Source organism: Salvelinus fontinalis, chromosome 20 (genome assembly GCF_029448725.1).
Source record: "Salvelinus fontinalis isolate EN_2023a chromosome 20, ASM2944872v1, whole genome shotgun sequence".
Lineage (NCBI taxonomy): Eukaryota > Metazoa > Chordata > Actinopteri > Salmoniformes > Salmonidae > Salvelinus > Salvelinus fontinalis.
In genome coordinates this window covers 31,230,296-31,248,413 of record NC_074684.1, presented here as the reverse complement: position 1 = coordinate 31,248,413, position 18,118 = coordinate 31,230,296, and the positions used below count along the sequence as shown (strand labels likewise).

General features: G+C 43.7%; 1 protein-coding gene across 2 annotated transcripts in view; it reads left to right on the top strand.

Annotated features, from left to right (window-relative positions):
• LOC129817719 (protein eva-1 homolog A-like) overlaps positions 1–18,002 on the top strand; it is a 191,675-nt gene extending 173,673 nt beyond the window's left edge. For both annotated transcript variants that reach the window (XM_055873218.1, XM_055873219.1), the window contains 3 exons: positions 1,536–1,682; positions 12,258–12,449; positions 14,957–18,002. In XM_055873218.1, the coding sequence (XP_055729193.1) occupies positions 1,536–1,682; positions 12,258–12,449; positions 14,957–15,336 (719 nt within the window). In that variant the 3' untranslated portion in view covers positions 15,337–18,002. The remainder of the gene's footprint in view (positions 1–1,535; positions 1,683–12,257; positions 12,450–14,956) is intronic.
• Positions 18,003–18,118: the final 116 nt, after the last annotated feature.

Below are 18,118 nucleotides of genomic sequence, written 5' to 3'. Positions count from 1 at the left end.
TATATGGTAGTGAGGGTCTCTACCTCCATCTCTCTATATGGTAGGGAGGGTCTCTGCCTCCATCCCTCTATTCTTGATATTCACAGGAAACTGTTGAGGATTTTTAAAAAACAGCAGCGCTGCAGTTCTTGACACAAACTGGTGCATCTGGCACTTACTACCATACCCTGTTCAAAGGATATTTTGTCTTGCCCATTCACCCTCTGAATGGCAGACATACACAATCCATGTCTCAGTTGTCTCGAAGCTTACAAATCCTTCTTTAACCTGTCTCCTCCTCTTCATCTACACTGATTGAAGTGGATTTAACAAGTGACATCAATAAGGGTTCATATCTTTCACCTGGATTCACCTGGTCAGTCTGTCATGGAAAGAGCAGGTGTTCCTAATGTTTTTTATACTCAGTGTACAGTAATACTGCAGACAGGGCTTGTGAGGTCTGGCCCAGGACTTTTATTGGCTCTTTCTTGGACCACAGACGAATATTGTCTCAGTACATTTGTTCGCTGTATTTATACACCAAGGGCTTTCCAACTAATATTCCCTGTTTTCTCCCCAAATGTTGACTATGTGCATAAGTAGAGCTTATTCTGCTGAACTCGGTGAAAAAGAAGCAGTCGTTTTTGTTTTTTTTCCCACGCAGGTTTTTTGTTGCGCGGGCAGACAGACAGACAGACGTACTGTGTTGTAGGCAATAAATCAACCCGTGACAGACAGACAGACAGACAGACAGAGAGAGACAGACAGACAGACAGACAGACAGACAGACAGACAGAGACAGAGACAGAGACAGAGACAGAGACAGAGACAGAGAGAGAGAGAGAGAGAGAGAGACCCGAAAGTGTGGTCATGTCAGGTTCGCAAAACCACATGTGAGGGGGGCAGGAATGTTTGACCCTGTTCATTGTGGGTTCATGTTTGACCCTGTTCATTGTGGGTACATGTTTGACCCTGTTCATTGTGGGTACATGTTTGTATGTCTGGGTCATGACTGCGGTTTTCCCTGACTCACAGGACGTTGTGAGGTGGAAGGGGGGGGTGGAGGTTAGACAGGCGAGGAGCGTAACTTTGGGGAATGGCCCACTGCAGGGTCAGAGGAAGGTTGTCTCTGTTTTTCCTCTCTCCCTCCTTCCAATCCCCCCCTCTCTCCCTCTCCTCTGTCTCTCCCTCTCCTCTGTCTCTCCTCTCTCCCTCCCTCCCTCTCCTCTCTCTCTCCTCTCTCCCTCCCTCCCTCTCCTCTCTCTCTCCTCTCTCCCTCCCTCCCTCTCCCCTCTCTCTCCCTCTCCTCTCTCTCTCCCTCCCTCCCTCTCCTCTCTCCCTCCCTCCCTCTCTTCTCTCTCTCTCTCTCCTCTCTCTCTCCCTCTCCTCTCTCTCTGTCTCTCTCCTCTGTCTCCCTCCCTCTCCTCTCTCTCTCTCTCTCTCCCATCCTCTCGCTCTGTCTCTCTCCTCTCTCTGTCTCTCTCTTTCTCTGTGTACATGAGGAGAAATGACACATTTCTCTACCTCTCTCCTTCCTTCCCACTCTCTCTCTCCAGTCCCAAAGAATTTGCTGCAGCAGGTGCCCAGCCCCAGAGTACCAGTGTTTTACCCCCCACCGCCCCGTGCCCATGACCCAAACGTGGTTGGAGACAGTGGTCCCCCTGATGAGACGTCGATCATAACCTCTGACACTGTGCTCTCAGGTGAGTGGATGCACACAAGGCATACATGTACAGTTGAAGTCGGAAGTTCACATACACCTTAGCCAAATACATTTAAACTCAGTTTTTCACAATTCCTGACATTTAATCAGAGTAAAAATTCCCTGTCTTAGGTCAGTTAGGATCACCACTTTATTTTAAGTATGTGAAATGCCAGAATAATAGTAGAGAGAATGATTTATTTCAGCTTTTGTTTCTTTCATCACATTCCCAGTGGGTCAGAAGTTTACATACACTCAATTAGTATTTGGTAACATTGCCTTTAAATTGTTTAACTTGGGGCAAACATTTCTGGTAGCTTTCCACAAGCTTCCCACAATAAGTAAGTCAGGGCTTTGTGACGGCTACTTCAATACCTTGACTTTGTTGTCCTTCCAACTTTGGAAGTATGCTTGGGGTCATTGTCCATTTGGAATACCCATTTGCGACCAAGCTTTAACTTCCTGACTGATGTCTTGAGATGTTGCTTCAATATATCCACATAATTTTCCTGCCTCATGATGCCATCTACTTTGTGAAGTGCACCAGTCCCTCCTGCAGCAAAGCAACCCCAAATCATGATGCTGCCCTCCCGTGCTTCACGGTTGGGATGGTTTTATTCGGCTTGCAAGCCTCCCCATTTTTCCTCCAAACATAACGATGGTCATTATGGCCAGAGGAAAAAGTACGATCTTTGTCCCCATGTGCAGTTGCAAACCGTAGTCTGGCTTTTTTATGGCGGTTTTGGAGCAGTGGCTTCTTCCTTGCTGAGCGGCCTTTCAGGTTATGTCGATATAGGACTTGTTTTCCTGTGGATATAGATACTTTTGTACCTGTTTTCTCCAGCATCTTCACAAGGTCCTTTGCTGTTGTTCTGGGATTGATTTGCACTTTTCGCACCAAAGTACGTTCATCTCTAGGAGACAGAACGCATCTCCTTCCTGAGCGGTATGACGGCTGCGTGGTCCCATGGTGTTTATACTTGCGTACTATTGTTTGTACAGATGAACGTGGTACCGTCAGGCATTTGGAAATTGCTCCCAAAGATGAACCAGACTTTTTTTTTGAAGTCTTGGCTGATTTATTTTTATTTTCCCATGATGTCAAGCAAAGAGGCACTGAGTTTGAAGGTAGGCCTTGAAATACATCCACAAATACACCTCCAATTGACTCAAATGATGTTTAATTAGCCTATCAGAAGCTTCTAAAGCCATGACATCATTTTCTGGAATTTTCCAAGCTGTTTAAAGGCACAGTCAACTTAGTGTATGTAAACTTCTGACCAACAGGAATTGTGATACAGTGAGTTATAAGTGAAATAACATGTCTGTAAAGAATTGTTGGAAAAATGACTTGTGTCATGCACAAAGTAGATGTCCCAACCGACTTGCCAAAACTATAGTTTGTTATTCTTATTCATTCCTTTACACTTGTGTGTTTAAGGTAGTTGTTGTGAAATTGTTAAATTACTTGTTAGATATTACTGCATGGTCGTAACTAGAAGCACAAGCATTTCGCTACACTCACATTAACATCTGCCAACCATGTGTATGTGACAAATAACATTTTATTTTATTTAACAAGAAATTTGTAGAGTGGTTGAAAAATGAGTGTTAATGACTCCAACCTAAGTGTATGTCAACTTCCGACTTCAACTGTACATGTACACACACATACATGTACACACACATACAGTACCAGTCAAAAGTTTGGACACAGAATAATACTGAAGACATCAAAACTATTAAATAACACATATGGAATCATGTAGTGACCAAAAAAGTGTTAAACAAATCAAAATGTATTTTATATTTGAGATTCTTCAAAGTAGCCACCCTTTGCCTTGATGACAGCTTTGCACACTCTTGGCATTCTCTCAACCAGCTTCACCTGGAATGCTTTTCCAACACTCTTGAAGGAGTTCCCACATATGCTGAGCACTTGTTGGCTGCTTTTCCTTCACTCTGCAGTCCAACTCATTCCAAACCATCTCAATTTGGTTGAGGTTGGGTGATTGTGGAGGCCAGGTCATCTGATGCAGTACTCCATCACTATCCTTCTTGGTCAAATAGCCCTTACACAGCCTGGAGGTGTGTTGGGTCATTGTCCTATTGAAAACAAATTATAGTCCTACTAATTGCAAACCAGATGGGATGGTGTATCGCGGCAGAATGCTGTGGTAGCCATGCTGGTTAAGTGTCACCAGCAAAGCACCATCAAACCACCTCCTCTTCCATGCTTCACGGTGGGAATTACACATCCAGAGATCATCTGTTCACCTACTCTGCGTCTCACAAAGACACTGCGGTTGGATCCAAAAATCTCAAATTTGGACTCAGCAGACCAAAGGACAGATTTTCACCGATCAAATGTCCAATGCTTGTGTTTCTTGGCCAAAGCAAGTGTCTTCTTCTTATTGGTGTTTTTTAGGAGTGGTTTCTTTGCCTCAGTTCGACCATGAAGGCCTGATTCACAGTCTCCTCTGAACAGTTGATGTTAAGATGTGTCTGTTACTTGATCTCTGTGAAGCATTTATTTGGGCTGGTAACTCTAATGAACTTATCCTCTGCAGCAGAGGTAACTCTGGGTCTTCCTTTCCTGTGGCGGTCCTTATGAGAGACAGTTTCATCATAGTGCTTTCCTGTGGCGGTCCTCATGAGAGACAGTTTCATCATAGTGCTTTCCTGTGGCGGTCCTCATGAGAGACAGTTTCATCATAGTGCTTTCCTGTGGCGGTCCTCATGAGAGACAGTTTCATCATAGTGCTTTCCTGTGGCGGTCCTTATGAGAGACAGTTTCATCATAGTGCTTTCCTGTGGCGGTCCTCATGAGAGACAGTTTCATCATAGTGCTTTCCTGTGGCAGTCCTCATGAGAGAGTTTCATCATAGTGCTTTCCTGTGGCGGTCCTCATGAGAGACAGTTTCATCATAGTGCTTTCCTGTGGCAGTCCTCATGAGAGAGTTTCATCATAGTGCTTTCCTGTGGCGGTCCTTATGAGAGACAGTTTCATCATAGTGCTTTCCTGTGGCGGTCCTCATGAGAGACAGTTTCATCATAGTGCTTTCCTGTGGCAGTCCTCATGAGAGAGTTTCATCATAGTGCTTTCCTGTGGCAGTCCTCATGAGAGAGTTTCATCATAGTGCTTTCCTGTGGCGGTCCTCATGAGAGACAGTTTCATCATAGTGCTTTCCTGTGTCGGTCCTCATGAGAGCCAGTTTCATCATAGTGCTTTCCTGTGGCGGTCCTCATGAGAGACAGTTTCATCATAGTGCTTTCCTGTGGCAGTCCTCATGAGAGACAGTTTCATCATAGTGCTGGATGGGTTTTGAGACTGTACTTGAAGATACTTTCAAAGTCCTTGACATTTTTCAGATTGACTGACCTTCATGTCTTAAAGTAATGATGGACTGTCATTTCTCTTTGCTTATTTGAGCTGTTCTTGCCATAATATGGACTTGGTCTTTTACCAAATAGGGCTATCTTCTGTATACCACCCCCTTGTCACAACACAACTGATTGGCTCAAACGCATTAAGAAGGAAAGAAATTCCACAAATTAACTTATAACAAGGCACACCTGTTAATTGAAATGCATTCCAGGTGACTACCTCGTGAAGCTGGTTGAGAGAATGCCAAGAGTGTGCTGTTGTAACTTTAATGGGTTACAGAGTTAATGTTTAAGTTAATTCATCGAGCTCTATCTAAAGATATTTGTAATTGTATTAGAATTTGTGTTGGAGATTGAGAGTACTACATACATATTTTGTACTGGTTAGTATTGAATTTGGCTTTTGACTGCAAGTTCCAGAATGCCTTGCGACAGGAAGTAGAGAGAACGCGCTAGTTAAGTGCAATTGACAGGTGATTATTTTGACTCCTTTTTGCTAGCAACTCATTATTCATTGTTCTGTAGAATCTAAAGTTTGTAAATGTAACGTGAACAAGTATTATTACTAAAAGAAGCTTTCATATCAAACCCGACGTCCCGAGTCATTACTATGAAGATAGTTCATCTAAAATGTGCAAAGCTGTCATCAAGGCAAAGGGTGGCTACTTTGAAGAATCTCAAATGTAAACTATATGTTGATTTGTTTTACACTTTTTTGGTTACTACATGATTACATATGTGTTATTTAATAATTTATTCGACATTGTAGAAAATAGTAAAAATAAAGGAAAACCTTTTGAATGAGTAGGTGTATCCAAACCTTTGACTGGTACTGTACATGTACAAACACGTGCATAGATATGCACATGTGAGGTACGGAGTCCGTAGTCAGCAGCTCTACTCTACTACTACACCAGACTCCAGCAACCCCAAACATATTCTCAACAAGCGAAGAGAATGACAGGGTCATTCAGAGTTCTGTTATACTCCTATTTAAAGTCGGTGTTAAAATATGTGCCCCAGCATGTGCAGTCCTTTTGGTTTGCTCTGTCATTAGTATAGCAAGCCAGTGAGAGAACACTGTTTTCACCAGAATGAATGGGTCCCTCTATGTACATCATAATGTTGACCTCATCGCCTTGTTTTATATTATTATCAGTTACTGACATCATTTCACCAAGTTCCCAGAACTCTGCAAGAGAGAGACAGAGCGACAGACAGAGAGAGATAGAGAGACAGACAGAGCAAGAGAGAGAGACAGACAGAGCAAGAGAGAGAGACAGACAGAGCGAGAGAGAGACAGACAGAGCAAGAGAGAGACAGACAGAGCAAGAGAGAGACAGACAGAGCGAGAGAGAGACAGAGCGAGAGAGAGACAGACAGAGACAGACAGAGAGAGAGACAGACAGACAGAGAGAGAGACAGACAGACAGAGCAAGAGAGAGACAGACAGAGCGAGAGAGAGACAGACAGAGAGAGACAGAGCGAGAGACAGAGAGAGACAGACAGAAAGTCCGACAGAGCTAGAGTCCGACAGACAGACAGACAGAGAGAGAGCGGGAGAGCGAGAGAGAGGGAGAGAGACACAGAAAGAGAAAGAGAGAGAGAGAGCGAGAGAGAGGGAGAGAGACACAGAAAGAGAGAGACGGAAACACAAACAAAGCATCATTCATGAAGGGAGTATGGCCCGAGTCCAAAACACTAATTACATTCCCTAGTATATGTCTACCCCCCCACCAGTTCAACACTGATTAGGAGGATAGAAAGAGAGAAGGAAGTGGTTTTCTGAGGAGAGAAGTGTGTGGCTATTGTGCTGACAGTTCCTCACGGTAGAGTGACCTCGCATCCACACACGCACTCGCACTCACACATGCACAAAACAACACACACACACTGGCCTCACACATGCACAAAACAACACACACACACTGGCCTCACACATGCACAAAACAACACACACACACTGGCCTCACACATGCACAAAACAACACCCACACACTCGCACATGCACAAAACAACACCCACACACTCGCACATGCACAAAACAACACACACACACTGGCCTCACACATGCACAAAACAACACACACACACACTGGCCTCACACATGCACAAAACAACACCCACACACTCGCACTCACACATGCACAAAACAACACACACACACTGGCCTCACACATGCACAAAACAACACACACACACTGGCCTCACACATGCACAAAACAACACACACACACTGGCCTCACACATGCACAAAACAACACACACACACACTGGCCTCACACATGCACAAAACAACACACACACACTCGCACATGCACAAAACAACACACACACACTGGCCTCACACATGCACAAAACAACACACACACACACACTGGCCTCACACATGCACAAAACAACACACACACACTGGCCTCACACATGCACAAAACAACACACACACACTGGCCTCACACATGCACAAAACAACACACACACACACACACTGGCCTCACACATGCACAAAACAACACACACACACACACTGGCCTCACACATGGACAAAACAACACACACACACTCGCACTCACACATGCATAAAACAACACACACACACTGGCCTCACACATGCACAAAACAACACACACACACACTGGCCTCACACATGCATAAAACAACACACACACACGCACTCACACATGCACAAAACAACACACACACACTGGCCTCACACATGCCACCCTTCTGGGGAAAAAAACGGTTTAGATTGGAAATGTAAGGATGGGAAAAGGTGATGGACCTATAATTTGCTTTCTGTAGACACTAACCCCAGGCAAACCAGAATTGGTTCTGTGTAAGTTCCCAGAACATTCGTTAGGTCGCAGCAAATGTTCTCATAACACAAAAACATTCTAGCTGTGGTGATGATTATACTGTCTGTAGAAAACATTCTAGCTGTGGTAATGATTATACTGTCTGTAGAAAACATTCTAGCTGTGGTAATGATTATACTGTCTGTAGAAAACATTCTAGCTGTGGTAATGATTATACTGTCTGTAGAAAACATTCTAGCTGTGGTAATGATTATACTGTCTGTAGAAAACATTCTAGCTGTGGTAATGATTATACTGTCTGTAGAAAACATTCTAGCTGTGGTAATGATTATACTGTCTGTAGAAAACATTCTAGCTGTGGTAATGATTATACTGTCTGTAGAAAACATTCTAGCTGTGGTAATGATTATACTGTCTGTAGAAAACATTCTAGCTGTGGTAATGATTATACTGTCTGTAGAAAACATTCTAGCTGTGGTAATGATTATACTGTCTGTAGAAAACATTCTAGCTGTGGTAATGATTATACTGTCTGTAGAAAACATTCTAGCTGTGGTAATGATTATACTGTCTGTAGAAAACATTCTAGCTGTGGTAATGATTATACTGTCTGTAGAAAACATTCTAGCTGTGGTAATGATTATACTGTCTGTAGAAAACATTCTAGCTGTGGTAATGATTATACTGTCTGTAGAAAACATTCTAGCTGTGGTAATGATTATACTGTCTGTAGAAAACATTCTAGCTGTGGTAATGATTATACTGTCTGTAGAAAACATTCTAGCTGTGGTAATGATTATACTGTCTGTAGAAAACATTCTAGCTGTGGTAATGATTATACTGTCTGTAGAAAACATTCTAGCTGTGGTAATGATTATACTGTCTGTAGAAAACATTCTAGCTGTGGTAATGATTATACTGTCTGTAGAAAACATTCTAGTTGTGTTAATGATTATACTGTCTGTAGAAAACATTCTAGTTGTGGTAATGATTATACTGTATATATTATTCTGTAGAAAACATTTGCCTGATGTTGCAAGAACGTTTCTTACAACACATTCCATCTGTTCATTAAAGGTTCCCAGAATATTTTTTTTTTTAAATAAGACATTGTGTAAAAATGTACCGTTGAACATTGAGACGTTTGATATGGTCGCCCCCCCCCCCCCCCCCCCCCGTGTCTTATCTTTCATGATCTGAAAAGCAAAAGTGAACCTAGATCACCGCTCATAGTCTTGGATAAATTGTAAATATGGCTCCAGAGGTAGGAAGTATATAAAGAGGATGGTGAATTGACGGTGAATAACTCAGTTACCAGTATTTCCCTGGGTTAGTTATGTCTAAGAAGGCTAAAAAGGAAGCATGTAATTCCTGATTGACCATACTGCCATGGCGACCATAAAATGTAAGAGAGTTTCCTGGTGACGTAGAGGATTAAAGACCTGGCTTGAGAATCAAACATTGCAGGTTGAAACCCCACATGTGCAGATTGTCAACATATGAAAAGTAAAAAATATGCTTGTGTTCGTATGATTAATTGCTGTTCAAATGGCCTATGATGTCATGTGTGTCTATAATCACCTTGTGGGCCTACAATACAGGAGAATCATCCCACAATGTTCCCACCAGACTGTTGCCACAACCTAATAAAAACTTTCTGGAAAACCTTTTAAGGAACGGACGAAATGTGATCTAGGAATGTTCTTACAAACATTGTATAGTCATCAGCATGACTAGAAAGTTTTTGTGTTATGAGAACATGCCGCAACCTAACGAATGTTCTGGGAACTTTCACAGAACCAATTTTGGTTTGCTGGGAAAATATCACTGGTACATTGTGTTATTACATTACCTGGAAACCTAATGAGAACGTTTGAGGAATGTTCTGTGGTGGTTGTTAGAGATGTTGGGAATCTTAGAAGAACATTCCAAGGATATTTCATTGAAAACATCTTTGAATGTTTTCAGGATGTTAGAATCCGAATGTCAAATAAAACCCTAACTAGAACCTAATGGGAATCTTAGATGATGTTCTGGGAATGTTCCCGGTTTGCTGGGACCATTTTTCCATGTAACACAAATCAGACAAATCTTTCCATTTGATCTGTATTTTCCCTTCTTTTATTTATTTCAGCAAAGGGATTAACAAAACGCTCCATATATTCTTCTGAAACGATCAAATGTCTTTGTTTGAGACATCTCTTTTCCAGACTTTATTCTATGAGAGCAGTATATCTAACGTCTGTGACGTATCGGTTGAATGTGAGCCAATGTGCGTTACGCTGCAATCGGTCCAGGTGGAAACACTCACCGACTCAGTCAGCAGTGCCACTCTCTAAACTACATCACATCCTGCAATTAGGGGTCTAAGTGTGTGTGTGGGTGCGAGCATGTGTGTGTTTGACAGCTAACATGCTTACACACGCACACACACACACACACACACACACACACACACACTGCACTAGTTTGGGTCATTTAACTCATGCTAACTCTCCATTTCTGTGTTTATCCCAGTTTACATTGTCTGACTGGCTGAGTCGTTGTGTTTTCAGTGAACAGCTAATTAACACAGGCCAGGTCTGTCTCACATGTCCATTTTGGATTACAGAGTGAGCCCACCTCTAGTCTTTATAAGGCTAAGTACAAGGCGATATACGGACTTATACAGACAGTGTGTGTTGGTTGAGTGACTGAAGTATCCATTATGAAGCTCAGTAATCAGACCAGCATGTGGAAGGATCTACTACTGCTCAAACAACTCAACCTCAGATCACCTTTAGTTTAACTAAATAACAGAGTCTCAGACTACCTTCACACTGCACTCCTAAACTACAGTCTCAGACTACCTTCACACTGCACTCCTAAACTACAGAGTCTCAGACTACCTTCACACTGCATTCCTAAACTACAGAGTCTCAGACTACCTTCACACAGCACTCCTAAACTACAGAGTCTCAGACTACCTTCACACAGCACTCCTAAACTACAGAGTCTCAGACTACCTTCACACTGCACTCCTAAACTACAGAGTCTCAGACTACCTTCACACTGCACTCCTAAACTACAGTCTGACTACCTTCACACTGCACTCCTAAACTAGTCTCAGACTACCTTCACACTGCACTCCTAAACTACAGTCTGACTACCTTCACACTGCACTCCTAAACTACAGTCTCAGACTACCTTCACACTGCACTCCTAAACTACAGTCTCAGACTACCTTCACACTGCACTCCTAAACTAGTCTCAGACTACCTTCACACTGCACTCCTAAACTACAGTCTCAGACTACCTTCACACTGCACTCCTAAACTACAGTCTCAGACTACCTTCACACTGCACTCCTAAACTACAGTCTCAGACTACCTTCACACTGCACTCCTAAACTACAGTCTCAGACTACCTTCACACTGCACTCCTAAACTACAGTCTCAAACTACCTTCACACTGCACTCCTAAACTACAGTCTGACTACCTTCACACTGCACTCCTAAACTACAGTCTCAAACTACCTTCACACTGCACTCCTAAACTACAGTGTCAAACTACCTTCACACTGCACTCCTAAACTACAGTGTCAAACTACCTTCACACTGCACTCCAAAACTACAGTCTCAAACTACCTTCACACTGCACTCCTAAACTACAGTCTCATACTACCTTCACACTGCAAAACATTTCTAAATCCTATTCCTAAATCTAGTGACATGATCTTTCACAGTACTCAATAGTCCTAGAATCAAATTTGTAAAGTCCAAGTCGAACATGACATTTGTGGTAAATATTGTGAAAGCAGCTTAAACTGGGAGAGAAATCACTCTGATCATGTGCACATGTTTTCAGCTTTAAAATGATCAAACACAGTGATTCTCACAATAGATCTATTCCCGTAGTGAAGTGAGTCAGAGTTAGCTGGACAGATCCAAGTGGAATGCTGGAGATCTGAGTCACCATTAGTAATAGCGTGGTGTACAGTTCCAGTGTAGACAGAGTAGTGAAGGAAGCATGTGTAGCGAGGAGGATACAGCAACAGAGGAAGAGGGTGACTCAGTAGTCCACTCATAGTACTCTGGAAAACAACACACACATGCTTGACACTCAGATCACTAACTGCAACAAACACAGCTGTATAACGTTAAATATGCATGTTTTTGAAACCAATTAACCTTTAGTACGTATTGTAAATAAAATGTTTCATTTTGAAATCATGCGTTGGCAGTCATATTGAGGTTGTCTTTAAGTGTTCTTTAGGCAGAATAGTTACAGATGTGCAGTTTGACTCAGTGAGATTCTCAGTCAATGAACCTTGATACTCTGGCAATGTATCAACGCGTGTGTGTGATGTTAACATCCCGATGTTATGCTCTTAGTTATCCCTTCAGGCAAGAAGAAGCGAGGGAGAGAGTCAGGCTCCTACTCTGGGGAGGTAAAGACGAACGAGGAAGGAGTGGAGGAGAGCGCCCCCCAACCTCCGGACATGAACCCTGTAATCAACGCTACGACGGGCAGCACCAACATGGCCCTCATCAGTAGCGCACTGGCAGCCTACAACTACATAGCAGGTACAGCAACAACGTTATAGCAAGTACAGCAACGTTCACACAATGTTACAGCAACATAGCGGGTACAGAAACATTCATACAACGTTACAGCAACATAGCGGGTACAGAAACATTCATACAACATTACAGCAACATAGCAAGTACAGCAACGTTCACACAACGTTACAGCAACATAGCAAGTACAGCAACGATCACACAACGTTACAGCAACATAGCGGGTACAGCAACGATCACACAACGTTACAGCAACATAGCGGGTACAGCAACGTTCATACAACGTTACAGCAACATAGCGGATACAGAAACATTCATACAACATTACAGCAACATAGCAAGTACAGCAACGTTCACACAACGTTACAGCAACATAGCAAGTACAGCAACGATCACACAACGTTACAGCAACATAGCAAGTACAGCAACGTTCACATGTCGCAGCAACATAGCAGGTACAGCAACGTTCACACAACGTCACAGCAACTTTGCATGTACAGCAACATTACCACAATCTGTGCTGACCCTGAAGTAGAGAAGAGGTTCATGTTGGGCTCTGAGGGGTTCATCTCCACTGTGACAACGTAAATACTGACTGGAGGAATGGAGATCTAGAGCAGAGATGTGTCCCCCTCTCACTCACTCACACACACACACACACACACACACACACACACACACACACACACACACACACACACACACACACACACACACACACACACACACACACACACACACACACACACACATACACACACACACACTGTGTATACCAAACATTGGGAACAGTTTCCTAATATTGAGTTGACCCCCCCCCCCCCTTTGCCATCATCAGGGCATGAACTCTACAAGGTGTCAAGTGTTCCACAGGGATGCTGGCCCATGTTGACTCCAATGCTTCCCACAGTTGTGTCAAGTTGGCCCGGATGTCCTTTGGGTGGTGGACCATTCTGGATACACATGGGAAACTCAGCAGCATTGCAGTTCTTGACACACTCAAACCGGTGCGCCTGGCACCTACTACCATACCCTGTTCAGAGGCACTTACATGTTTTTCTTTTGCCCATTCACTCTCTGCATGACACACACAGACAATCCATGTCTCAAGGCTTAAAAATCCTTCTTTAACCTGTCTCCTCCCCTGATTGAAGTGGATTTAACAGGTGACATCACTAAGGGATCATAGCTTTCACCTGAATTCACCTGGTCAGTCTGTCATGGAAAGATCAGGTGTTCTTAATATTTTGTATACTCAGTGCATATCCACACAGGCATACACACACACACACACACACACACACACACACAGTACAACCGTCCTCGTCTGTCACCTGCTCCATCCAGCTGCTAAAACACACAGAGGAGAGGGAGAGGAGAAAGAGAGGGAGAGGAGAAAGAGGGAGAGGAGAAAAAGAGGGAGGGAGGAGAGGGAGGAGAAAGAGGGAGAGATAAGTCTTTCCTGTTTCTTTACCTCCTACTCGTACGGCCAAATAAACACACTTACTGGTGAAGTAAACCCACATACACAGTCAGATAACCATACAGGGGACACAGTCAGATAACCATACAGGGGACACAGTCAGATAACCATACAGGGGACACAGTCAGATAACCATACAGGGGACACAGTCAGATAACCATACAGGGGACACAGTCAGATAACCATACAGGGGACACAGTCAGATAACCATACAGGGGACACAGTCAGATAACCATACAGGGGACACAGTCAGATAACCATACAGGGGACACAGTCAGATAACCATACAGGGCGGCAGGTAGCCTACTGGTTAGAGCGTTGGGCCAGTAACCGAAAGGTTCCTGGATGGAATCCCTGAGCTGACAAGGTAAATATCTGTTGTTTTGCCACTGAGCAAGGCAGTTAACCCACTGTTCCCCGGGCGTCTAAAACAGGGATGTGGATTATGGCAGCCCCCCTCACCTCCCTGATTCAGAGGGGTCAGGTTAAATGTGGAAGATGCATTTCAGTTGAATACATTCAGTTGGACAACTGACTAGGTATCCCCCTTTCCAATACAGGACACACAGTCAGATTACCATACAGGACACACAGTCAGATTACCATACAGGACACACAACACACACTGTACTGTACATAGGCCTGAGGGCTAGGTACTGCCCTCCCTCCCTCTCTCTCCATCAGCCTTTGTGATCTTCTCCGGTGATTTAACCACTATTGTCTGTCACATTCTCTGTGGTCATGGGAGCAGAAGTGAAGATGCTTTCATTTCAAGCTAATCTCTCTGTGTTCCAAAATGTTTCACTGAGCAGTTGTGTAAAGCAGCATGTGTGAGGCCAGCAAAACAGGCTAAGCAAGTCAGAGTTCAATTAGTTTTTGCTTTCAAAGGCAACACCTGTACTTGAAATGAATGAACTACTTATGAGCCATTTGACTCTCTCTCGCTCTCCCTTTCTCTCTCACTCTCTCGCTCTCTCACTCTCAATCTCTCTCACTCTCTCTCACTCTCCCTCCCTTCCTCCGTCTGCAGACCACCCAGAGCGTGCAGCTCTCTACTTCCTGTGTGGCGTGTGCCTGGGCCTCTTCTTTACCCTCTTTGCTCTGGTCGTCCAGATCTCATGCCGCACCGACTGCCAACCCCGCCGTCGCCCCGGCACCATCACCAAGAAGCGTCCGCGGCCCTCCGGCTCCTCGTCCGACTCCAGAGACTCTGACTCGGACACCACGTCAGACCTGTCGGCCCGCCGCCACCGCCGTTTCGAGCGCACTCTCAACATGAATGTGTTCACATCAGCGGAGGAGCTGGAGCGTGCACAGCGGCTGGAGGAGAGGGAGAGGATCATACGAGAGATCTGGATGAACGGTCAGCCAGATATACCTGGGACACGCAGCCTCAACCGCTACTACTGAGGCAGGACCGTAAAGGAACCTCTACTAGATCTAGAAAGGGGGGGGGGGCTGTGAAGGTTGGAGCGCAGTACTTGAGAAGGGATGTGTAGGACCACAAATGGACCTCTGGGGTTTGGGAATGGGGCCCCATGACCTGACGGGGACCTGCGAAGGTTTGGAACCCTCTGTCTGGGTATCTCCCTCTGTCAGTCTGTCTGTGTCCATGTGGGTACTCTAGACCAGGGCTGCCCAACCCTCATCCTGGAGATCTACTGTCCTGTTGGTTTTCAGTCCAATCCTCTTCCTGGAGATCTACTGTCCTGTTGGTTTTCAGTCCAATCCTCTTCCTGGAGATCTATTGTCCTGTTGGTTTTCAGTCCAATCCTCTTCCTGGAGATCTATTGTCCTGTTGGTTTTCAGTCCAATCCTCTTCCTGGAGATCTATTGTCCTGTTGGTTTTCAGTCCAACCTTAATTTGGCGTATCTGATTCAGCTAGTTAAGGTCTTTTTGAGCAGCTTATTAGTAGAATCAGGTTTGTTAAATTAGGGTTGGACTGAAAACCAACAGGACAGTAGATCACCAGGATGAGGGTTGGACTGAAAACCCACAGGACGGTAGATCTCCAGGAAGAGGGTTGGACTGAAAACCCACAGGACGGTAGATCTCCAGGAAGAGGATTGGACTGAAAACCCACAGGACAGTAGATCTCCAGGATGAGGGTTGGACTGAAAACCCACAGGACAGTAGATCTCCAGGATGAGGGTTGGACTGAAAACCCACAGGACGGTAGATCTCCAGGAAGAGGATTGGACTGAAAACCCACAGGACAGTAGATCTCCAGGATGAGGGTTGGACTGAAAACCTACAGGACGGTAGATCTCCAGGATGAGGGTTGGACTGAAAACCAACAGGACAGTAGATCACCAGGATGAGGGTTGGTCAGCCCTGGTATAGAGTAAAGACCTCTGTTTTTGCAGTGAGAATAAGCTCCTCCTTCTCAGCATGGTAAGCTCGACCGGAGCCCGCCTGTCATTGGTGGAGGCTGAAGGTGTAAGGTGTAACTGCACAGCCTCGCATTTGAACTCCTCACACCCTTCTGAAGTGGAGGATCTTGGGATACTTAGGCTGTAGAGCCTGAAAGGTGATTTAAGGACAGTTGCTAATGTTACTCCACTGTTGCCTAGTGGATATTGAGAATTGGGCAGCTTGCTTCATGCTCACTCACCCTCCAGTATTTAAATGGGTGAATGGTTTTCGGAGAGGCATAGCACTTACAGTGAAATGTACAGCGTAACACTTAAGAGGGAAATGACCACGTTCAACCGACGCTGCCTTTTAAACTTTGAACCCAAAATGTGTTTTTTTGGAATTCATCTCAAACCCTTTATGAAATGTATTTTATATAATATTTAAAATAGTCTTTTTTGTTATTGTGTATTTTTTTTTTACAGTTATTATGAAATATTTTTATACTGTGGCGATTGAAGCTAGTCTGGCACCTCAGGGATGCAATCCTAGGTGTATGTCCAAAATGGCACCCTATTTGTTTTATAGTGCACTACGTCTGGCTAGAGCTCTGGTCAAAGGTAGTGCACTACATAGGGAATATGGTGCCATTTTGGACAGAGCCCCTAGTGTTTCTGTGTATGGTCGTTTCTATTTGCTTCCTAAGAGAGGGGTTCAGGACCTGTATATAACAAGTGTTAGAGTATGAGTGCTGATCTAGGATCAGGTTACCCCTCCCCCTGTCCATGTAATCTTGTTCATTATGATCTAAAATAGTAAACTGATCCTAGACCAGGACTCTTACTCTGAGACTTTATGAATTCAGGCCCAGTACAATGCTCTAGATGTGTCAGCATAAAAATATATAAAAAAATACAATGTAAACTCAGAGGTCAAGTGATTTAATAAGCTTGTTTTTTATATGTTATAATATGCACAGTGCAGTGCCTTACCTGGCAACAAGGATGTATATTGGTGGAAAAGAAAACCCCAGTCACCTGAGTCAACCAATCATTATGAATTTATGAAACAATCAATTCCAATCATGTTTATTTCCATGTTTCTCATGTTATGTTTCTCACTTTGTCAAACTGGCTTGTGTGTGTGTTGTCCACATTTAAATGGTGAGGCAGGTCCCAGATAATGTTATGCTGTGTCATGCCAATGGCCATAAGACTTGATAAGACAGTAAAACAGATCTAGGATCAGCTAGGAAATGGCTAAAATCGATGTAATTTTTTTTCCAAATACATTGCACTTGTTATCATGTAGGAATGTATGTACAGTACAGAACACAATCTCTTCAATTGTCTACCAGTGAAATGGCTTCCAAATTATTACTGTGGGCAGCAAGACTAGTGTTGTCCCTCATGGGACACCATAGGGCTATCTGTCAGGTTTATTGTAATGACCGTTGTTAATATAATAATAAGTTATATTCATCCAGTTCTGTTGCACTGGGTTGAACCATAGGTATGATGGTTTATCATAAGAAGTTTGGGATTTTCTTGACTGAGAGGGGAGTTGAGAATGCAGTGAATAATCTGAACTTCTACTGCAATCATTTAAATGGTTTTATATTGAAAAAGCTTTTGTGTTTCAATGGGACAAAACAATATGGCAATAGCTGGTGAGACCAAAATATGACTCCTTTGCTTAGAATAAACTGTGTTGAAAATAAGATCTTGACTCATTGGTTGTTTTATTTTGTACCTATGTGAATCTACCACAAATATTTGATTCACATTATTGCTGTTGTGTATCATGAAGATTGCGCGCCATCTGGCGGCGAGACAT